Below are 24,019 nucleotides of genomic sequence, written 5' to 3'. Positions count from 1 at the left end.
GTCCAAAGCACACGTCTGCAGCCTCAAACAGTGCCCAGGTCTCCTTGGGGAGTCAAGGAAGCCCTGGGGCGAGGCATCTGAACGGATGGCAGAGAAGTCTCCAAAGAGCAGGCCCAGAGGAAGCAGGGGGTAGGCTCCGGCTGGTGAGGTGCCAGTCGCCCCAGGCCTGCCCAGGAGGGAGACAGACTGTCATGAAATAGATGTGGTGCCCAGATGGACATGCTTAGCAGGCTCCAAAACTGGTCCACGGGGCTCATCCTCTCCATATGTCACAGCTCTCTGCCTTTGGGCAGGGAGAACACGGGGCAGGGTGTGTCTGCCCTGAGGAAGTGCACACCAAGTGTGGGTACACCGATCACGATCACAAACACACGGGTGTGCCACAGCGAGCGTGCCACAGCGAGCGTGCCACAGCGAGCGTGAGGCATCTCAGCTGTGCACACAGGCTGTTCTAGCCAACAGGGCCAGGGCGGGTGAGAGGCCGCTGCCCACCTGCTCCAAACTAGCCCCAGGGCAAGGGACCCCAGTGCTGGAAAATCTGAGAATCTTCTAGAAAGGGGCTGCTGAGCAACATTTTGTGGGACCACCAGCTGCGCAGGAAGGACCCGGCTCTCAGAAGTGGCCGTACGTGGCAGGACACTGCTGAGAGTGTACGTGCGCCTGGAACAAGTAGGCTGCAGGCTACCAGGTCCTGCTAGCGGCATTTCTAGCTGAAGGTAGGATTCACCTGACGGTGTCTGTTTCTGTGAAATGATTGTAAGGACTTCCACTTAAAAAACCTGTCACTGTGCACAGGGAGGGGTTGTCGCTCCCTCTGACACCTACCTAATCCTACCTCTATCACCCACTAGCTGCTCCTAGTCAGACTGGGATCTTGGGTGACCAAAAAGAATGTCTTTTACAATGCCCGGTACCCCCAGTAAGTGAAAGTGTCAGCGACTATATGCGTGTACTCACACGTGCAGAGTATGCTCACTGGGACAAGTGACACAACCTTTCCCACCCTGCAGGCCTCAAGTAGCCTCTCACATCTCCAGGACCCAGCTCTGCAGCCCCCACCATACTTCTTATAAACCCAGAGTCGGGGAGCAAAAAAGCTGGGTACCCCTTGGCAGTGTGCCCGTGGCCGGAGCTGGTCCAACTGAGTCCTGCTGGCTGGTCCCTGAATCATACACTCCCCAGGGCAGAGCGGCGGGAGGATGTGTAGTAGAGCCGGGGATTCCCACAGATGGGGCAGAGAAACGATGAGCACCGATTTGGGGGGTCAGGTGGGAATGGAGCCCACCACACCCCTCACTCCTCAACTTAAGCAGTCGAGGGACGAGCTTGGCCTCTAGAGTCAGATGGACTCAAGGGCAAAGCCCAGATCTGCTGCTTCCTAGATGTAGGACCTTGGGCAGGTCCCTTCAACTGTGTGCGCCACAGTCTCCTCATCTGTAAAATGGGTTAATACAAGTACTCACCTTACACGGCCTTTGTGAGCATCTGTGAGGCAAGATGTGCAAAGTGTTTAACAGGTGGCATTTAAACCTACTGATGTTTGAACCTGTAACATCACTATTAATACCCTCCTCTCTGTGACTGTTCAGATACCCATGGGAGGCTGTCCAAAGCAGTGGCCACATGTGACTATTTCAATTGGAATTGGAATCAAAGAAAATTAATAATTCACTTCCTCAGTTGCACTAGCCACATTTCAAGGGCTCGGTGGCCACATGTGGCTAGTGGCTACTGTAGAGGGAGGGCAGCACAGATTGGACAGTGTTTCCACAGAAAGTTCTACTGGATGGTGCCGCGTATTCAGTACTGTTGTTCAGAGCACAGGAGGTCTTTGAGTCAATATCCCTGTATCTGAATCCCACCTCTATCACCCACCAGCTGTTACCTTGAGCATGTTACCTCTCCAACTCAGTTTCCTCATCCATAAAATGGGGAGGATAATGGTACCTACCTCTTGGAGTTGCTCTGAGGCTTAAGGGAGGTGATGAGCCAACGCACTTAGCACAGTGCCTGGCACATAGTAAGTGCTCAAAAAAAAAAAAATCCAAAAAAAACACCCAAGCAATATTAGCTGCTATTATTTCTTGCTGGTGGATGTGGACTCACCAGGGCTTTGCAGCCATCAGTGGGAAACTTTGGGGGTCAGATTCACAAGTTGCGGGTTTGAGGTGTATCCGTTGGGGGACGCGCACTGCTGAGTACAGAGCCCCCTCTTCTTCCCAGCACCTCCTTCCTCACGCCCTGTGAAGCCAAGTCGAGCGCGGCTCCACCGGGGCCAACTTACGTACAGGTTGCCTGCTCTCCGCGAAGCCCTTACGCAGGAAAATGCAGGCCGGCCCCAGTAGGTTGTGCATGACGGCGCAGTTCTGGGCCAGCATCAGGAGCGGTCCGGGGAGCTCGCCGCTGGCCGCCAGCCCCTCCTCACTCGTCTGCACCACCGTGTAGCTGGTCTCCTCCTGGCGCATCTTCAGCCAGCACCAAGCAGATACAAAAGAGAGGCAGGGCATCACCTCCCTGCCCAGCTGGGTCCTCCTGGCCCCAGCCTGGCTCCTGGTCCTAGAAGGGGCCCTTCTCAAGAGCAGACCTTGCGAGGCAAACAGCAGGGTGCAGAGAGCCCTCAGGATGCTCTGGGGCAGGCATCAAACTGGTCCAACAGGTGGAGTCCCCGATCCTTGGCCAAAACGGATGCTCCAGGGAGAGCTGGGTCTGATACCCTCTGTGTGGCCCATGTGTGCGCACACACACACACACACACACACACACACACACACACACACACACGTACACAGAACCACACACACTCGTGTGCATGCAGAAGCTCAGAGAGAGAAGCAGGCAGAGGGAGGCTTCTGTTCATTCAGGGAATAATGTCCTTTCCCAAGACGCTCCCAACGTCCCAGCGCAATTCCCGGGGCTAAGCTCCCCGACTGACCTCTGACCCTACCCCCACGGGAACCCACTGGAAGGCAGTGAGGACCATCAGAACTGGTGACACAAAGAGCAGGCTCAGCTGGTCTGCGAGACCGGAGGTTGCAGACACAGGGGCCACAGTGAACAGAAATGAAGCAGGCAGGTGTGAGAGGCGGGGCCTGGGGCAAAATGGATGCTGTGTGTCCCCTTTGAAGGGACAGCATTACGTAACTCCAGCCCGGTGTTGCCAGATCTTCTGATTTAAAGCACCAGGTGGGCTAAACAAAGCACATCTGTGGGTCAGATTCCACCTAGTGTGTGGCCTCGAGACTAGACGCTCTCTACCACCAGCAATTCTCCTCGTCCCTCCCGCCTTCACTGGCTCCCTGCCCAGCCCAGCCTGCAGGACCTCTAGAGACTGAGGCAGAGGCCCTCTCTGCTGGCCGAATATAGCTGTGCTCCCAGGTCACGGCCAGCCCACCCTCTTCCCTGATGTTTCCCATGCAGCTATAAAAAGTCAACACTGCCCACAGACCGTCCCCTTAGGGCAACAGCGGCATCCAGACACAATATTCTCTTCCACCCCAGCCTCCCCCCCAGAATCCAGGTCAGGGCAGTCTGCCTTTGGCCCTGAGCTTGATGCCTCCCCCCCAGCGTGGGGATTTGGAGCCAAACCTTCCAAGGAAAGAGAGAGTGGTGGAAACTTAGAGGGCTGTCTTTGTCCAAGAACCCCAGAGCTGCATGCCCTGCCCGTCCGTCCTGCTGCACCCGCTCTCTGACAGTTTCCTCCAGCTCAAGGAAGGCCACGCCCAGGAGAAGAGCCCACGACCTAACAGGTAGCCTGTCCTCCCAGGCGGACAAGCAGAGCAAACTCCCCCATCTCACCCTGTCCTCGAGCTCCTCCTCCCCAGAGCCCCACACTGTGGAGCTACAGTCTAGACTCTCTTCCAACTTCCTAAGCCTCTTCCAGGCCTAGAGACGAAGGAGCAATATTCTGGCTCCTCAAAGGGAAAGCAGCAACTCAGACCCGAGGTGCAGGACCTCAGTCCAAGGCCTGAGTCCAGTGAGTGCAAAAAAGGGTCACCCTAGGTAATCTTAGAACTTGAGGGGTGTCAGAAATGACCAGGGTCCATTCTGGTTTGATGACCAGGAGAGGTTCAGAGCCTCGGCCACACTCACATAGGCTTTGGGGACCTGGCTAGAGCCGGGGCAGGACCAGAGAGACCTTCCTGACAGAAGGAGCCCAGGAGTCGACCGTGGCTTAACCCCAGGAAACAATCTCAGGAGATGTTTGTAGAGAATCAGCCTTTTCGTTTCTGGTTGATTCTCACTCACTTGGCTTGGATGAGCACACCCAGAAGGAGGCAGCAGGCAGCACAGAATTCCGAGAGGAGCTTAAATATAACTGGCTTTGGACTCAAACAGTCTTGGGGACAAATTCTGGCTCGCCGCTTGCTTGCTTTGTGACCTTCGGCAGGTCACTTGACCTCTCTGGGCTCTGGTTTCCTTCTCTGTCCAATGGGTGTGATCAGGGCAACTCACAGGATTCTGTAAGAGGTAAATGGGCTATTGCACGGTGCCTAGAGCATCGTAAGAGCTGACTATGTGGCGTTGCCATGGTGATGACAATGATGATGACAACGATGATGACAGTGATGATGATGATGCAACTTAAGAGATGCTGGATGCCAGAAGGCATTTACTTCTGGCTGCAGAAGAAGTGGGAGAATATTTGCCAATCAGGAAAGAAGTGAGAAGGACAGAGAAACATTTGCTCCCACGGGGGAGGAACCAGTGATGGCTGGGAAATTTCCACTGCATCTCTTGATCTTAACCCTGCCTGGCACCAAGTTGCCCCGGGGCGCTTCTGTTCTTCCCTGGCCAGTGATGGTACCTGACAGCCCAGTCCTGCCCTGCTCAGAGCCTGGAGGTGGCCTCCTCTTTCCATTACCAATTCCCAGCTACTACTTAGGAAGCCAAGTGGGCAGCGGCCCACAGGCTGACAATGTTTCCCGGCACCGAGGGGACGTCTCCTGAGTGTGGCAGGGCAACAGGAGGGGCTGGCACGACTCATGACCTAACAGCTCTCTAACAGCACAAGCTCGCCAAGCGCGTGCTCCCTCTCACTGAAGGTATTCAAGGAGAAGTTGAGTGAGGAAGCACTTGGTGAGGTGGGCGAGAGCATTGCCCAGTGAGTGGGAATTTGGACTAAGATGACCTGTAAGGTCAGGTTCGCAAATCTATGAATAACATCTCTGACAGCAGGAAAAAGAGAGAGGCAGCCTCTCACAGAGGCAAAAATAAAAACAAAATACCAGATTGGGATTGACATATATACACTAATATGTATAAAATAGATAACTAATAAGAACCTGCTGTATAAAAAAATAAATAAATAAAATTCAAAAAAAAAAAAAATACCAGCTCTGGATTTACACAGACCAGGGTTTACATCTCAGCTCTGCTTCTGGTTGGCTGTGGGATCTTAGGAATGCTCTTATCTCTGAGTCCATCTCCTTTCTTTAGAAAATAGCCAAGAGAACTACTTGGTGGAAAAGAGCAAATGAGATAACAGGTGTTGGAGCTCTTTCAGATACTCAGGAAGAAGCAATGATTACTATTACAAAAAAAACCATGAAATTGAATGCAATACGTTTTATGATCTTTTGCCCTACTCCATGGACTCAAAACCTCTCCTATTTCCCTTTTTACTTCCATCCCCCTTCTCAGAAAACCCAGAGTGGAAAAATTATGATTATGATGCTAATAACACTAGCTAACATTTACTGAGTACTATATTCCAGGCAGCGTTCCCAGCTCTTTCTTTAGCCTCCAAAATCACCTTTGGAGGTAGATGTTAGTATTTCCACGTGATGGACAAAGGAACTGCAACCCAGAGGGGTCAAGTAACTTATCCAAGGTCACATGGCTAGAAAGAGGAGACCCGAGAAGTCTGACTCTTAAGTACTCTGCTGTATAAGGGAAGATGGGTTGGGTAGGACAGAAGGACAATACTTGTTCTTGAGTTCACCTCTTTAAACTCTGGACAGAACCCAGGGAAAGGGCCTTCGCCCTGTGGTCCTCTAAACTAATTCAGATCCGTTTCTGCTTTTCTGCAACAGTGTGGAGGCCACCTCTGATGCAAAAGACTCTCCTTTAAGATGACAGATGATTGGGGGGTGTGTGCACAGAAGAAACAGTCAACCCTCAGAAGGATCCAAGGAACAGTGAAGATTAAAAAGAATTTGATGTGAGCAGCTTAGCTAAATGAGGAAGATGATGAGCAGAAAAGCCTGAAATGTCCTAAATTGAGAGGCTGTCAAACTAACAGAGGAGGTAGGATGGGGTTGGGGGTAGAGGAGCCATTAGCTAACCTGAGACCTTGGGTAAGTTACTTAACCTGAATGGCAATCAAGTTCCTCGTCTGGTAAATAAAATAATTTGGAGGAAAGCATCCCTCACATTACTTCTTCCTTTAAGTAATATCTATGAGCTTCTTCTACGGCCTGACTACAGAGGGCTAGAAATACAGGCAGAGCCCACTTAAAGCAAGACCCTACAGATGTAAGCCCAGGTTTGCAGGAAAGATGCTTTGGAGGTGATTATTTGCTTTCCAAAAAGGATTCTTGCAAAAAGATACTATCGTGGTGTATAAGCAATACATCCACTACAGTAAGCAACTTACAGACGCCTTTGCTGTACACTCTATTTCTCGATGGAAACAACCCTGGGGCCCCAAACCAGTCTGGTCCTAGCTGTGAGTCTCTGACCTGACTCAAGAATTATCAAGGGTAGAAGGGGACACCTGGCTTGGTTCCTCTCAGGAGCAAGGCGATCTACTTCAAAACCCACAACTCTGAAGGCTTAGAGACCACCAGAGAGGCTCAGAGACCCTCAAAGGAGATGAATGAGCCCCCATCCTACTGCCGGGAAGGAACCAGCAGCAGCAGGGTCAAAGCCCAGCTCAACCCTCTTCTGATCCTGTTGGCTCCAAGGGGGTCTGTCCACTCACATCCTAAAGATCCACGCTTTTCATGGAGCTACATGGTTTCTTTCCTAAATCTTGCACAAATTCCCAAACACAGTGCCCCATGCAGCTTTAAGTCCCAACTTCAGCTCAGAGCCTGGGACATAGAAAACTGTGATAGGAGGGAATCTGGAGGTAGAAACAGGGAAGCAGCTCTAGACAGAACCCAGGGGAAGGGTAGCAAGCTTCAGATGCCCACCCTCTCTGCTCCCAACTTCTGGGGCAGAGGGCAAGATGCCCCAATCCCCCGCCCCAGGTCTTAGGAACTCCAGAAACATACCTTCCTTGAGAGATTTCTCAGGGGAGACTTGACACAGTTGCCCATCCTAAGCTGAGGCAGCCCCTCTCAGGATCCCCGGGTCCATGAAGGAGGCTCCTGGGGGCTAAGAGACCTTAGCCTGGGTCCCCACCAACCCTAGCCTCCCTCTGCCTGCGCCGTTCTTCCTCCAAGACCGATCTGAGTCCTCTCTCTTGCGCGCGTGCTCTCTCACTTGTCTGCCTGCTCCTGCTCCCAGATTTTTTTTTTTTTTTTTTTTTGGTAGATTGTGTGTGTGTTCATGTGTGTGGGTTTAACTTTCTGGACACTTTCTTAAGGAGATGAAGGCAGGAGGGGAGAGTGCAGGCATAGAGGAAATTGCCCGGAGAGCTGATGGCAAAGGGCAGCCGAGCTGGAGAAGGCTGCCGGATCATCTACATCAGATTACAGCTGAGTCCTCTCCCCGGTCCATTCCCCTTCCCTCGGCCCCTCCTCTCCTGCTGTCAAATCTGCAGGGAGATTGCCTCAGGGAGGGGAGCCCAGAATGGCAGCTGCAGCTGGGAATTAGGCCAGCAGACCCAGAAGGGGAAGCAGGCTAGTTTGGGCCCCCCAAGCCGGGGTGCCTCCCAGCTTCCAACCTTATGTGTGCATTCCCACACACACACACACACACACACACACACACACACACGCGGGCTCAGGGACAAACACGCATCTTAATCGCCCCCGGCCATCGCAGCTGGATTGAGAGCAGGCAGCTCCAGTGAGGCCCTGGGAGATCTTGTGACGACTCTCCATCACGCTCCGTTTTTCACACTTGCCTCCTCACGGAAATGGGCTGAGGCTCCAGGGCTGGAAGCACAGCTGAGCCGACGCAGCTCCTTCCTCTCCCTTCACTGTGCGTGGTCTCTCCGACCCAAGGGAAATCAAGAGCCGGCCCTGATGGAGGCAGTGCTGGCACGGCGGGCGGGCGTGAGCGAGCGAGGGCGACAGACCTCCTAATCCTCTGCCTGATCCCCATAGAGGATCTTTCACCGGTTTCCTTGGGGGTGCAGAGAGGCCGCCCTTTGCAAAGCGGTCTTGAAGGTCCCATGAATGAAACTTTTTAGGTAACTGGCACGTCCTCGTCCCTCCAGCTTCCAGCTTTGACGTGAATTCATCTCAAGCCTCAGATGTCACCTCTGTGACCTACAGCCCCAGCCAGATGACCCAGGAGAGGAAGCATCCCCGCTTCCCTGCACCCGGCTTTTCCCAGCAGGGGGCACCAGAGATAGGCTGGGAAGCCGCGCTCTTCCCAGGCCCTGAGGCAAAACCCTTTACACGCACGGCTGAAAGAGTTCCGGTCCAGAGAGGCTCCTCTCGCAGGAGTTTTTGTCCAGTTTTGGGTGGCTGGTCAGAGCTCCCGTTAGGGGAAGACGGGTGGGGACGCGGCCCAGAAGGTGCCACAGGCCAGCTTCCAGGGAGCTGGGGAGGGAGGTCCCTGGATAGCTTGTGAGGACCGTGCTGCTGCCGACGATGGAATGGTTTAATCGGGGGAGTCGCTCAGCAGCCTGGTGAGCACCCCCTGAGGACAGAAGGAGGAGCCTGGGTGGGGCTGGGGGGGCGCTGCTACACTTAAAGGGCAGGAAAGGGGGTGAAGGTGCTGCCGGGGAGCTGGTATGGGAAGAGCCAACAAAAATGCCTTCTTCAAAGACCTGTTCCTCGGAAACAGAGCGTGAAGGCAGGGTCGTGGGAAGAGAAACGGACTCAGATGGATGCGAAGGATCTGGAGGTCTGGGGTTGAGTCCTGGCTCCGCGGCTCCTGAGTGCTCACATGGCGGCCCTCAGTTCCCTCGCCTGGTGATAAGGTGCGTGTGGGGAAAGCGCGTGGCACAGGACAGGTACTGGATAAGGAATTATTAAAACGGAAGAAGGAAGTATCATTTGTCCCATGTGCTCGGCTCTGCGAAAGTTGTGGGAACAAGATACACACGGTCCCTGCTTTCAGGGAGCTCACATTCTGGCAGGCGGGCAGGAGATATTAAAGGGCTATCAACATACTTAATCTCAGTTCAGGTAAATGCTCTGAAGGAGAAACACAAACACTCTGAGAATGTGAGACAGGGGTCTGACTTAGTGTGGAGGGAGCAGGAAAGACTTGTAGACAAAATGTACAACACTGACCATCTGCAGACTCTTTTGAAAAGCTAGGTCTCACCGCGGACCCCAGAGGGGAGATGAGTTAGGCTCCAGGTACAAATCCAATTCGTATGAACTAAATGGGTGGATACATGAAAAGGCAGCACAGTGTGAAGCAGGGGGTCTGAATGCTGGCTGCAGACTAGAATCACTAGGGACCGTCCCCAGAGATGCTGATGGAGTAGGTGTAGGTGAGCCCCGGACGCTGCTGTTGTTTAATACTCCAGGTGATCCTAACCTGCAGCCAGTGTTGAGAACCACTGATCTAGAGGTAAAGAGCTCAGCATACAGAGTCAGACAGACCTGCGTTCAAATCTTGCCGACCTGCCTACCAACCATGTGACCTTGAGGACTTCTTAATCTTTCTGAGCCTCAGTTTCTGTATTTATAAAGTGGATACTCTAATAACCCTTCCTTCACAGGACTCTTGTGAGGAGTTAATGAGATAATACATGCAAAGGGCTTGGCACAGTTCCAGGCACATAGAAGGTGCCCCTTCTCCTGCCCGGTGGCGACGTTAGTCCTAAAGGGCCCAGCAGGGCCTCCATTCACTCAGCAGGGCACCCACACGCTCAGACCTGGTGACTCCTGCCCCCCGCAGGCCAGTCCAGAGCACAGCACCCATTTGTCGACCTTGGGATATGCCTCTGTCCTTAGAGACAAGGAGACAGGAGACAGCAAAACCAGGCCCTTGTGGAAAAGTCCATGCACTTGGAAGAAATCCCATCCTTCTTTAGCGAAGAGGGTGCTGACACCAGCTTGAGGCTTAAGGGCAGCCAGGGATTCGGGATTCCAACCCAGAGCTTGCTTAATCTATTTTAGGTTGAACAGATGGGGTGTGTGGTGGTTCTGTGTGACGGGAGTAACTACTGATCTTGAGGAGGCAGATGGCTTGACCTTTGGCAGAAAATTTCACAGAGGGCTGAATGGTGGGGGCTTCCCTAAGGAGTAAAGCACATCCCATGGCCCCGCCTCCCCATCCCTATGCACTGTGGCAGCAGCCCCTGGGCCTCCAGAAGCCACACTTAAAGTTCTGGAATGGAATAATAGGATCAGAGGGATGAGAAGGATAAACCCATTGCTGATTATTCCTGATTAGGAGGGAGGCTGGCTTTGGGCCCTGATCAGTCCTAGCACCAGCATTTGAACTTGGATGGCAGCCCAGTGTTAAGACACTTGGGGAAAGCTGGGTCGTAACCTGAGAAGTGCTTTGTGGATGCTTCTGACAAATAGGAAACACGCTTCTGTGACTTTCCACCGGCCAGCATGGTGTGGCACTGGCAGGTTGTTTGGAGACAGACCCACCACATCACAGTCCTACCATTTACTTACACTGTGACCCTTGGACAAGCCACTTCCCCTTTCTTGAGCCTGTTTCCTCATCTCTAAAATGGGGCAAGATAATGCTAAGTTTCACAGGTTGTTATGAAGATAAGATAATGAGAAGATACTTTGTCCGTTGTTTACTGGGCTCTAGACAGAGGTTGAAAGTGCCAATGTTGCTTCTGCAAAACCTACGAACTGACACCAAGTGATTCCTGTCATCTATGATTGATCTCAACCACAAACTGACCTTCTCTTCCCCTTCCCCAGGACCCAGAGAAAGGCCACAGGGACTCCCAGCCCTCTCAGAGAGCAGTAGGGAGTGACTTGGCTGGGCAGGAGTAAGTAATATACACAAGCCATCATTCTAGGCACACAGGCCTAGTGCACTTGAATCCATTAGGATCCGAACTGTATGGTTCCTCTCCCTCATCTAAGCTATAGGAACCAAGAAACTGAAGTCCAGAGGCTGGAGATTCATTCATTCACGCATTAAATACCTTGATCCTCTTACGTACAAAGCAGGTTGGGAATTGGGCTAGCCTACTCAAATCAGAAGAGATGTCTCTATAGTGAAAGAAAGGGGAAGGATGGGACGGAGCTATGGGTTTTTTTCCTCTTTGCCTTGTCTACAAGAGGTGCTTCTTCCCAAACTTAGGGTAAGGAACAGAAAGACTATTCTTAAAATAGTTTTCCAAGACCCAATGCCAAGAGTTGCCCCCAAGTCATGCCTATTCTGAGTTAATTTCTGATACCACATCTTCTCTCTAGGCAGCTGGGTGGCTTGTCCTTAGCTGGCCACAAAGAGGGTACTAGAGGAGGTCCTTTGTCATTCAGCTCCTTTTTTTTTTTTAATTTATTTAATTTATTTATTTTGGCTGCATTGGGTCTTCATTGCTGCGCGCGGGCTTTCCCTAGTTGCAGCGAGCGGGGGCTACTCTTCGTTGCGGTGCGCAGGCTTCTCATTGCGGTGGCCTCTCTTTGTTGCGGAGCACGGGCTCTAGGCACGCGGGCTTCAGTAGTTGTGGCATGCGGGCTCAGTAGTTGTGGTGCACGGGCTTAGTTGCTCCGCGGCATGTGGGATCTTCCTGGACCAGGGCTCGAACCCGTGTCCCCTTCATTGGCAGGTGGATTCTTAACCACTGCGCCACCAGGGAAGTCCCTCAGCTCCTTCTTTTAATGGCCTTCCTCACTTGGCTCAGAGACAGCTTTCAAACTACCTGACGCAGGCCCTCGTTCTGACAATTACTCTATTAATAATAGTATTAATGAAGCCTGTGCCCTTTTCCAGCACTCACTCTGAGCCAGCCCATTTGACATCCTTAATTTTGTATAACCCTCATAAGAGCTCTGCAAGGTAGTTTTTTGTCAATCTTATTTCTGGACGAAGAAACTCAGACCAGAGAGAGAAAATAACAGGCCCAAGGTCACAGCAATAGGAAGTAACATTGCTGGGACTGGAACCTGCAGCTCTGTCTCCTAAGCCACCGTCCCATGCCTTAGCCTCAAAACCACACCGTCTCCCTGCAGGCAGTAAGGATGCTCTGTGAGGTCACTGGAAGAACCCTAGTTCCTGTTACCCCTAATGAAGGAGTCCACCTTGGTACCTTCAGTGTCACTTTGGCCCCTGGCCCTCCCTGACTATATTACAAATGGAAAGAAGTTCTGACACAGTCCTTGGTAGTTAATCAACAAAAACAACAATAATAATAACTAACATCCATAGACCCTTGCTCTGGGCCAAGCTCTGTGCATATCTCCATAACCCCTTTAATTTCCCCAGAAAACCCATTGAGATACTATGATTATCCCTATTTTGCAGATGAAGAAACATAGGCTTACTGAGGTCAAACGATTCACTGAAGGTTAAAAAAAAAAAAAAAAAAAAGGAACTTGGGAGACATGAAAAATATACTTCCCCAGGGCTATATTTTGCCCAAAGCAGATCCTATCTGAAAGTTTCTATATTCAGAACCTCATTTCCCTTCTCTTTGTCCTGACCCTGTCTCTAAGGACAGAAATCTCAATGCAAAGAGAAGGGAGGGAAAGCCTAATTCCTGCAGGAGACTGGAGACTCTGACACAAAGTCCCAGGCCAGGTTTTGTTGCTGTTGCTGTTGCTGGAGTAGATGCCTTAGAGCCATCAGCAAGAAGGCCAGACGGGATGTGCCCAGCTTTAAAGAGAAAGCCTGAAGCTCCAGGGGCAAGAGCTTCCAGAGGGAGGTAGTAAATATTTGATGGGACCTTCCAGTTCTTCCTGACTCAGGTGACCCTGGTGACATTTCAGAACATGGGGCTGGAGAACAGCCTTCATTTTATGACTGAGAAAGTAGAAGAAGGAAGAAAAGCACATGAGCTGAAATGCTCTGAGCTCACAAAGGGCCCAGGCAGGCAACTTCGGCAAGACTGGAAAGAAAGGGCCCTTTTTCCAGAAACAAAGTCAGATCACCGGCAAACTAAATAACCAGAAAGTGTGTGATCCTGGGCCAATGACCTACCCTTCCAAACTGCTAGATTGTAAGCTCCAAAATAGCCAGAACCCCGGCTATCCTGTCCACTTTCATCTCCATAGTGCCCAGCAAATGCCTGGGCAAAGTAGGCGATCAAAATACATTTGATAAATGGATGAAAAGTTGTCACCAATTCAACGACACAGTATCCCTTTTGCAATCCAGACCACTCCTGCCCTAACACCTGACACCCCCTCACTAATACAGAAGCCACCGCAGTCAACTCTTCAACACATCACTGCACTAGCTTTCACAGCTCTGCATTCAAATCTCTACTCTGGAGAACCGTTTCCAGATAACTTGGCTAACGAGGGCTCCTGGCAGGAACAAAGCCACACTGCTGCCCTATCACGCCACCACAGCAGCCCTGTGCAACCCGAGTCTACGTGCGGCTGCCTTCATGTCAGACCTCCACCGGCATCAGCCACTGCAGAGTAGTATTTTGAAAAGGAACGTGCAGATCTGAAGCAAAACACGCACGGCCTCCTTGGAGTTCTGATCCAGCATGGCAAGCCAGGAGCTTGAAACGGCTTCTTTACGCTACATCCTAGCACAGAAACGCAGAGGCCCCACCTTCGCCCACACACCACGCAAGCACTCTGATCAGACCTGTGTTACACCCCTCCTCGGCTGCCGCAGAACTGTGTCCATGCTGTGCCAACGAGTTTGACTTAATTATGGACTCAGAACTAGAGGAAATCCTGGCTTTGCTCAGGAGTTCACGGGTTCCTTTCTGCTGAGCCTCTCTCCCCAGCAGCACAGCCCCTAACTGTAGACCTGGATTATGACCACGGGGCCATTTTTAAAGGGCAGATGCCCAGCTGCTTGGGGTCCTTGAGAGAAAAGAAACAAAACGAGCCACTCATGACCCCTTAGTGACCTTTCTGACCCTAGAATACACACTAACTCAGACTAGGGGTCTCTGGGTGTTATTCCATGTCCCACAACTCGACAACTGCCCACTACCGTCTTAATCGCATCCCTAGATGACAACCTCCTTAAAATACCCCCAAAGTTCCAGTTTGAGCCATAGCTCTGCACATCCCTCCATGCCTACCCAGACACTTCTCTTTTCTCATATTTTTAACTCTCCTAACTTTTCCCAGGTCTTTGGGGCCACCACAGGCAATGGCTAGGGTCCCTCATCCCCAAGCAAAGCTGTGTACCCCGAGGTCCCCACTCTTGATCCCCAGACTCCATGCCCATTGCTCTCTTGGGTCGCTCATTGGCCGTCTTGGCCAGAGGCCGGAGGAGTGGGTTTGGCGCCACCTGCTCGGAGCACCCCTCCTTGACCCCTGCAAATTTCCAGGCGGTTTGTGGAGGTCGCTCCCGTCCAGGACTGGCTCATTCTGGCAAGTGGAGGGAGGCTAGGCGGTGGGGCCTCGCCCTGAAGACGCCCGGAGCGTGGACAGCGCACAGGGTGCTGAATCAGGCACGGGGGAGGAGGCGCGCGGGCTAGGGCGCCGGGCGGCGGGAGGACCAGAGGAGCGTGACCCGGGGACCCGCGGGCAGCGGGAGGAGGGCTGTGGGCGCGCAGCCGCGGCAGGGTCCCGAGCGTCTCTCCAGGGAGCGGGCGGGAGGCGCGGCCCTTACCTGGCCGAAGGCGGAGCTGAGCATGGGGCGCAGCTGGTGGAGGAACGGGTCTGCCTCGGACGCGGCGGCTGGAGCGGAGTCCCCGCGACCCGGGGCTCGTAGAGAGCCCCGGAGGCCGAGCGCCGGGGACAGCCCCCGTTCCTCCCCATCCCGCCCGCGGGCCGGCGGCAGCGGCGACGGCGGCGAAGGTCGGGACGCCGCGGCCGGCGGCGCCTCCCGGGGCCTGCAGTGCGCCTGGGGGAGCCCGCGCCGGCTCCCCCGCGCGCCCTCCTCTCGCGGCGCCGGCCGGCACAGGGGCCTCCGCGAACTGGGGTCCCCGGACGGCGGCGGCGTGCCCGGACAGGGGCCGGGCAGCCGGCGGCTGGACAGCACTGGCTCCCGGGCAGGGCCGTGGCGGGGAGCCCGGCTGCCCCCGCTCGCCGCCGCCGCCTTCAGCAGCGACGTCTTGGACTCGCTTTTAGCGATGTGCGAGCTCATCGCGGCGGGGCCCGCGCTCGCATGGCCCGGCGGGGGCGGAGCGGTGCGGCGCGGCGCTGGGCCCCCGGCGGGCAGAGAGCGGGGCGCCCGGCGGGAGCCGAGCCCGAGGACGCGCTGGAGGCGGGCGCCGTCCCCCGGCCGCTTAAATGCGGCCCCGTCGCCGCCGCCCATGTGACAGCGCAGCCTCTACGCCTGGAGCCCCGAGCTCCCCGGCGGCTGGCGGTGCGAATCTGGGGGGGCCGCCGGCTGTCCCAGAAGAGCCCACCCCCGGCTCCCCGGCTGCCCAGGTACCGCCGCGCCCCGCCCCTTGCCCCGCCCCGCGCTCGAGGAGCCCCGCTTCCCGGCGGCCCCTGGCGGCTGAGGGGGCGCTGCGGCGCGTAGCCGGGAGCGCCGGGAGCGCGAGGGAAGGGGCTTGGCGAAGGGCCCCAAAGATGCCCAGACCTTGGTGGCGCCGGCAGTCCCCCTTAACACGCCCGGAAGTTCCCAAATGACCCAGAACCGCCAGAACGTCCAGAAATGCTGGCGGGGTTCACCGTCCACGGGGTACAACTTTGGAAACGATGACGAGAGAGGTGAAGGAAGTAAACTCAAGACCCAAGGAGGATGAAAGCACGCTATGCATGACACCACCACTACAAAGCCCAGAGCCAGAACGGCGGGGAAGGGCACTGCTGGAAGGAAAGACTCCACTCTATGGAGGCTTCACCGACTCCCGGGACCCTGGAGTGGGCCCAGGACGACTCTGGTGAAGCAGCCACAGGATGTTCAGTTCTCAGAACAGAAGCCAGGTGGTATCCACTTAACCTGGGCTTTGCAGGGTCTGGTGATGCTCAAGTCTCAGGTAAGACCCATTTGCTGCCCCTCCACCTCTTGTCCCCGCTCTCACCCTCTTGCCCTTCTAGATGTTAAAGAAATTCCTGCTCTTGGTAGGCAGCCAGGAAGTCACACAGGCCTGGTTTGAATCTCAAACCCCAGCTCTGCCACTTACCATCTGGGTAACTTGGGCAAGTGTCATCAGCCTCTCTCAACCTTGTTTTCCTCTTCTGTAAAATGCAGATAATAATCATAACTAACTTCTCTTTGACATCCGATGACACCATCGCATAAAAGGCCTAGTCTAGTGTTTGCAACAGGGCCGCACGTGCAGTTAAGCTAGTTCCCTTCCCTCTGCGCCTATGAGGCCCCATCCCCTACTCTTGTTTAGTAATGGGATACTGGAGATTTGAAGGAGTGGGGTGTGAACCTCCCAGGCTCTCCCTGTTCTGGTCTCTGGCCCTGATGCCATCCATGCAGGAGAATAGGGCAAGTCTGGTCACCGCTTGGCCTCAATAGAAGGACAGATGGACAGATGCTACACTTCACTCATGCCAGGGGTTCATCCTTCTCTGCACTGTCTGCATATGCAGACATATCATTCCATATGCAAGGAATTAAGAAAAACAGGATGGGTGGGAAAAACAACTGCCCAGAGGCCAAAGCGAACAAGGGAAGTTCCTCTTGCTCTCCAGCAATTGTTCCCCAGCTCACCTACTCGCAGGGGCTGAATTGCCACATCAAAGCCTGGGAGTTTAGGAACTCCCAGGTTCCTAAAGCACAAATACTGAGGCTGGCTGGGGTGCAGTAGCCCTGAAGCCTCATTGCCATGTCCACTCTCTCGGAGTCTGAGGTCAATCAGTGTCTTACCTGTTCCAGCCCTGAGAATAATCAGTGTTGGGCAGGATTAACAACAAATGTACATTCTGGATAAATCACAAGAGATAAAGTACCTTATCCGAATCCCCCAGGAGCTTTTGAAAGCAGTGGGCTGAAGGGTATCTAAATCCCCGCTGTGCCCCTCTTGGTGAGCTTTCTGAAATTCCCTAAATATTCTTGGGCAAGACCTCAGTCAGAGACTAGTTTCTGAAAAAGTGAAGAACTTGGTTACATCACCTATGAACTTAGAGTAAATAAAACAAATCAAAATTATGTTCGTGGAGCAAATGGATGAAACACATGCCTCCAGATCCTGGATTATCGTGGATATAGGCCAAGATGCCATTTCATTTGTAAAATTCGTTAATTTGGTCATTTACTTAACAAATCCGTCTAGAACCAGGCACTGTGTTAGGCACCTGGGATACACAGATTCATCCATTCATTCCACAAACACTTGAGTGCCTGTCGTTTGCCAGGCACTGTGTTAGGTACCAGGGACACGGTGGTGAACAAAACAAAGTCTGTATCCCTAGCAACAAATGAACAACTAGAGATGCACAGATAATTAATAGTGACCAGCTGGTGGTTTAGTGCCGTGAAGAGATTAAAAGCAGGTAGGAGAGGAGGGCTTAATGGAGGGTGCTATCTTAGCTGGTGATTAGGGAGGGCCTTTCTAAGGAGGGGATGTTTGAGCAGAGGTCATAATGAAGGAAGGGAGCGAGGCAGGCATATATCCAGGGGAAGCAATTTTCTGGCAGAGGGGAGACAGTTCAAAAGTCCCAAGGAGGGAATGAGCACAGTCACAGAGAAGCAGAGACCAGTGGGGCTGGCATGAGCAAGGGGGAGAGTGATAGAGATGAACCTGGTGAGGAAGGCAGGGGCCAGAGAGTCCAGGGCTTTGGGGTTTTGTTGTTGTTGTTTGTTTGTTTTTTGGTCATGCGGCATGCGGAACTTCCCCGACCAGGGATCGAACCCGTGCCCCCTGCATTGGAAGCACGGAGTCTTAACCACTGGACCACCAGGGAAGTCCTCTGGAAGTCCAATTTGGTTTTTTTTTAAGTGTCAAGGGAAACCACTAGCAGGTCTGTAGTAGAGGCGAGGCATCTGGTTGTTTACATTGTTTGAGGAGCATTGGCGGCTTTGCAGCAAGTCCATTGCTGGATGGCGGTGTGGCAAGGGGGAGACAGTCGGGTGCTGTCGTGTGGCACAGGCGAGAGAGGGTGGTGGTTTGGACTAGCTTGATAGTGGGGGAGGCGGGAAGGAGTGGTCAGATTCAGGAGATGTGTAAAGAATCACGGTACGATTCAGTTCCTGCTCTCCGGGAATTTGCAAAAACAAAAAAGAGAGGATAAACCCCGCTATAATATAATGGGTAGCATGCAATAAGGGAAGGACGAGCAGGCTTATATGGGAGCGCCAAAGTGGAACCCTTAGGGGAGTTGGAGAAGCATCAGAGAGGGTGACATTTGAGCTTCGTTTTGAAGAAGTGAAATTCCACCAGGTGAATAAGGAAGGTAAAAGGAAGGTCATTCCAGGCAGGCGGGACAGCTTTGGTGAAGGCTTGGGAGTGTGAACCTGCAGAGGGTGTTTGGAAACTATCTAATGGTTTGGCGGGGCGGGGGGATAAGGGCTGGAAGACAGGCCTGGAAAGGTGGTTGGAACCAGACCATGAAGGCTCTGGAATGTGATATTCAGGAGTCTGTCCTTTATTCTACAGACAACAGAGAGTCCTCGAAGGTTTTATGAGTGTATATAGGACATAAGCAGAACTGTGTTTTTGAAGATCATGCTGATGTATCGTGGAGTAAACTAAAAGGACACTGAAGGCAGGACCAACCAGGAAATTAGGTTCATTTATGTAACAAAATGCTTGAGTGCCCACCATGTGCTAGGCATTGGGAACAGAGCAGTAAATAAGGGAACGTCATGCCTTTCTTTATGGATTGTAAGCCTGATGGGGAGGTAATAAGGCCTAAATGTAGAGGCTGGGTCAGATTCAGGAAATATTTCAGAAATGTCACTGTTAAGACATGGGAAGTTCTGCATGTGGAAAATGAGAATGGCTTGCCTCTCTGATTATTGCTATAATGGGAGTATAGTTACTGCAAGGTATCCTGCCACGTAGAAATAAGTTTTTAAATAATCCTTTTGGATTATACATATTTTTATAGCTTTAAAAGCACTTTCACATAAAGCCTCTCACTTGCCTTTAAATGTTATACAAATTATAATTATTAAGTAATTACATGTTGCTATGTTATTTGACTGCAAAACCCTTGGTGAAAGTTAATGCAAAAGAAGAGCTGTTTTGGAGTGCTGGAAAGACACAAGGGCAGTGAAATAGAGAAGATGGGTCTGGGACCACGACATTAGTCTAGAGAGAACAGTGTGTTTAGCTATCTTTGCATCTCATTTCTTTCTTTCTTTTTTTTTAAAATAAATTTATTTATTTATTATTTATTTTTGGCTGTGTTGGGTCTTCGTTGCTGCGCGCGGGCTTTCTCTAGTTGCGGCGAGCGGGGGCTACTCTTCGTTGCGGTGCGTGGGCTTCTCATCGCGGTGGCTTCTCTTGTTGCAGAGCACGGACTCTCGGCGCAAGGACTTCAGTAGTTGTGGCTCGCAGGGTCTAGAGCGCAGGCTCAGTAGTTGTGGCGCACGGGCTTAGTTGCTCCGCAGCATGTGGGATCTTCCTGGACCAGGGCTCGAACCCGTGTCCCCTGGATTGGCAGGCGGGTTCTTAACCACTGCGCCACCAGGGAAGTCCCTGTGTCTCATTTCTAAGAGCATCCATTCAGATGAGTAAGTCAGGGTTAAGGGCAAAATTCTTAAAATGTACACGGATCTCTCATTTAAAATACCTCAGTCTGATGATGTCATGTCCCTGTAGCAAACTCCTTTAAAAAGTTTTCTGTCCTGAACAGAACCATATGTCACGTTCAGAGTCGTGAAAAAGGTGGGGAGCATTTGGACAGCGGTGCTTGGATTACTTCTCCAGGACGTTTCTTGTCTAGCTGGTTCCTTTCTGCCATTGTCAGAATCAAATTCCGTACTTAATCTCTTCCTTGTTTTCAAATGACAAAAATCTCTCTGTTAGGTTTCAGAAAGCTGGGATTACAAAATGTTCTTATGGCTTTAAGTCCTCTGTGGTGATTGGGGAACTCGGGAAAGGATTGGATGAGAATTTTTTTCCAGGGGGTGGGGGGAGGGGACAGTCAGTGGACTGAATAGGGGATTCCTTTTCAGAAATCTGCCTTTGGACTCAAATGTTCATCACTTAAGAGGATTCCAAGATTTTTAAAATAAAATGAAAAGGGATGTGGGTTATAAGAATATATATGCATATGTCAAAACTGAACTGTACATTTGAGACTAGACATCCTGCTGTGTATAAATTATAACTCAATACAAAGAAAAATCAAACAAGCGGGACAGACAGAGCAAAAATAATTAATACTGACAAGTATAACCAACTACCAAACTGTTTTAGGGACATGAATTATGATTTTCAAAATAATGGTGACTGAATTCCATTGGGAAGAGGCTCTGACAGTGAGGCCAAGGTTGTCACGAGCTGATTCCTACGTAGGCCATTAAGCATCCATGGTTTTGGGGGTGCAGTTTGTACCCCTCCTCCTAGCTAGCAAGTTCTATATTTATTTGTTCCCTGGTTTCAAGGGCAAAGGAGAGAAAAAGCATAGATGAGAGAAATTCTATCCCCTACCGATGACTGATTGGTCAGAAGTTACCATCTTCTTTTAAGAACAGCATACCTGATCTCCAAATATTAAATATATCATCATCATCATTCTCATTCAGAATATTCCTTATTTTCTTTCCCTAATCCAAAGCAGTTCTCAGCCTCTCTGAGATCTTGACTGGATATAGGAAGTGAACTCACCCCCCGACCCTCGCCCCGCCATTATTCCTTTAATACTAATGCCACACACCCCTGTACTCTAGCAGTGTAGACACATGCACTCCATATACAATTCACCGGAAGTCACCATTACATCCATACAGTTTCCATCAGCTGAAATGCAACCCATGTTCAGATGACCTAAGGACACTCCAACCATGGTGGCCTCCTTTATTATCTGTCTCCCCCACTAGACTGTATGTTCCATGAAAGCAGAGAGAGGGTCTGTTTTATTCACTAGTAGATATCCAGCACCTAGCAAGGTGACCGACACCTAATAGCATAGTAGGTACTCACCTGACATTGAGTGAATGAGTCACAAATTGAAAGAAGAAACAACATTCATTGTTTTTATAGAAATTAGTCCCCTATGCTTGGACTCAGTGGGGGGCAGGGGATGGAACTGAAAGAAGATTCTACATGATTTGGTTTGTTTTCCTCCTTCAGACAGATCGTTTCTGTCATCTGTATATACAACCTGGATCCTGAGTGACCAGCCAGCATAAAGGTACATGTGACCCTCAAGGACCAGCCATGTTTGTGCCACAGGCAGGAGGGCTCTATGCTTTAATTGCCTGGAGGTTCCATCCAAAATCCGAGTCAGCCAACAGTCCAGTCTGTGAGCAGGGCAGTTACATCTGCGGCACTTGGAGTTGAGCCTGGCCCGACACCAAGCAGACCTCCTGGTACCGCACGGTTGGAAACAAAGTAGCAAAGGAGGCTCACAGTGCTGCATGGAAAGGTAGAGCTGCTCATGAAATCACCTGGGGACTTCCCTGGCGGTCCAGTGGTTAAGACTTCGAATGCACGGGGTGCGGGTTCGATCCCTGGTCAGGGAGCTAAGATCCCACATGCCTCGCGCCCAAAAAACCAAAACATAAAAACATAGAAGCAATATTGTAAAAAATTCAATAAAGACTTTAAAAATGATTCACATCAATAAAAAAGAAATCACCTAAAATAAGAGCCTCTCAACAGACTTACGTATTAGCAGAAGGATGGGAGGCACTTGGGAGTGCAAAGATATAACTATTTACCAACTGATATGGACGTATTTCAATATTTTCACAGCCAGAGCATGTCAGCTGATTTCCGGTCCAAAGTATCAGTAGAACTATACCCACCACAGGGTGCTCAAGAAGCCTTTGCTTCCTTGGAAGCTGCCGTTTCCACGTTTTTAGATTAGCTACATAGGCAATATCTTTGCCTGGACATCTAAACATCGTGGTTCTCGCTGACAGGGCCTTGCTGGGAGGCTCCTTCCCTTACAGGGTACCGAGATAATTTTCCTGAAGCAAGGATGACATCACTGGCCTGAAGGCGGATCCAGGCAATTGCCCTATCTGGGGAACAATCATTCCTGCAGGTATGTGACTCACAGAGAGTGAGAGCGAGAGCGAGAGCGAGCGAGCGAGCGAGCGAGCGAGCGAGCGAGAGAGAGAGAGAGAGAGAGAGAGAGAGAGAGAGAGAGAGAAACAGAGAGAGAGAGAAATTCAGAGACCTTATCAAGCAGATCTCTGGTCTCCCAGCTCTGTCACAGCCAGCCCCGTCCCTGGGCTATGTGTAACCCAGCAACAAGGATGGACACGGGGACCAGCTGGATGAGGAAGGTCTGGAGCTAAACTCTCCAAAGATGCTCAGCCTTTAATGGAGGAGGCCTTTTAGAAGAGATCTGGCAAATTCTCTGCCCTGGCAACTTCACTTTCTGTTCTCTTTTTTATCTGCTTTCTGTATTTCCAATTAATCTTGGAATGAGAGCCCAAGGCAAGAAGCCAGCGGTGCCTGAGGAATGCTAAAGAGCAGACTGAGCCAGGGAAACAAACGCCAGCGAGGGACCCCACAGCAAAGAGACAGACACCGTGAGCAACTCTCCCGTTACCATGAGGCTTGCGAGGCGTGTGTGCGGGTCTCCGCGTTGGCACCATCTGCCAGTTCCTCAGGAGGACAGAACAAACCAGTGAGGCATGGAGATTAGATTATGTAACGCTCGAGGATTGCTGTTTTCAAAGAGGAAACAAATGGAACGAATTGATTTGCTTGTCAGAGTCATGTCACTAAAGGAGACCCGTTCCCTCCTCTTCCAAGAGGACCTCATTAAAGAGGGTAATGATTTTACAGATTGAGAAAATGTGAGACCACAGTCGACTCCATTCACAAGAGCAAGTCCTATTTCCAGAATTGCACTAATAAATCCTCTTCTGGTCCCCTAGCCTGAAAAAATGACTATTCAGCCACTACCTAAAAGGTACCAACACGGCAAGGAACCTAACTGCCGGTTGCCAGCCACCAGATTCGGAACCTGGGCGCTTTGCCTAAACTGAACTCTCTTGCTTCTGGGGAAGGAAGCAGCATCTAATTTTGAGTCCAGTGGGGTCACAGGTATATTCAGAGCTCTAAACAAGTGCTTCTTTGATAGAGTGGGAATGTGTTCTTAAAGTACATGCATCAGGAAGGAGAATTCGTTGCATTTCTGGGATAATTTTGTCATTGCCGGGCTTCTCTCAAAATGCCCAGCATAATACTTTTTATAGAATGTTCAGTAGACCCGAAGAATGAACGAATGATAACCTTGAACCTACTGCCAAAGGGCCATTCCTAAAGATACATTGTCTAAGACACCAAGATTTAAATGTCGGGTATTTATTCAACTTGGAAATGAAGCCCGCTGTACCAGATGTTTTCTATTTGCCCTTTCCGATCCACCATCTAGCCTGGGATGCTCCCCTGTACAGACTCCATCAACTTGACCCTCTAGCTTCCATTTGGGTACAGCCAGCGGGAGGTGGCAGCAGCAGACTGGAGGGCAGAAGGGCAGTGAGGGTGAAGTATTTATTTCCCTGGTTCTCTCCTTGCCAGATCGCCTCAGGTTGGTTATGTCTTTTGATAAAAGGTCACTGCTCCCTCTCAAGGCAGCCCTTTCCACACAGCTCTCTTTCTGGGTTCTGGAATTTCTCCCTCCCTTCAACTTTTAGATCTAGGAATGGTAAAGACCCCAGCTATCCCTAGCCCCCTGGGTACTGCACTACCCCTGTGGCTTCCCTACACTCTACCCAAACCTTTGTAAATAGTCCCTTTATTAAAACCTCCTCAAATTATCTAATTTGAATGTACCATCTGCTTCTTATACAGAACCTG

General features: G+C 51.4%; 1 protein-coding gene across 4 annotated transcripts in view; it reads right to left on the bottom strand.

The window, feature by feature from the left end:
* CABP1 (calcium binding protein 1) overlaps positions 1 to 24,019 on the bottom strand; it is a 58,396-nt gene that overhangs the window by 9,355 nt on the left and 25,022 nt on the right. Inside the window, exons 1-2 of one of the 4 annotated variants that reach the window (XM_036823510.1) lie at positions 14,797 to 14,912; positions 2,289 to 2,465 (exon numbers count right to left, since the gene is read on the bottom strand). The exons of 1 other annotated variant lie outside the window; for it this stretch is intronic. In XM_036823510.1, coding sequence (XP_036679405.1) covers positions 2,289 to 2,465; positions 14,797 to 14,820 — 201 coding nt within the window. In that variant the 5' untranslated portion in view covers positions 14,821 to 14,912. Of the gene's footprint in view, positions 1 to 2,288; positions 2,466 to 14,796; positions 15,445 to 24,019 lie in introns of those variants that run through there. 2 more of the 4 variants (XM_036823507.1, XM_036823506.1) reach the window with 2 other exon arrangements.

This window comes from Balaenoptera musculus, chromosome 14, assembly GCF_009873245.2.
Source record: "Balaenoptera musculus isolate JJ_BM4_2016_0621 chromosome 14, mBalMus1.pri.v3, whole genome shotgun sequence".
NCBI classification, from domain to species: domain Eukaryota; kingdom Metazoa; phylum Chordata; class Mammalia; order Artiodactyla; family Balaenopteridae; genus Balaenoptera; species Balaenoptera musculus.
This window is presented reverse-complemented; position numbering and strand designations above follow the sequence as displayed.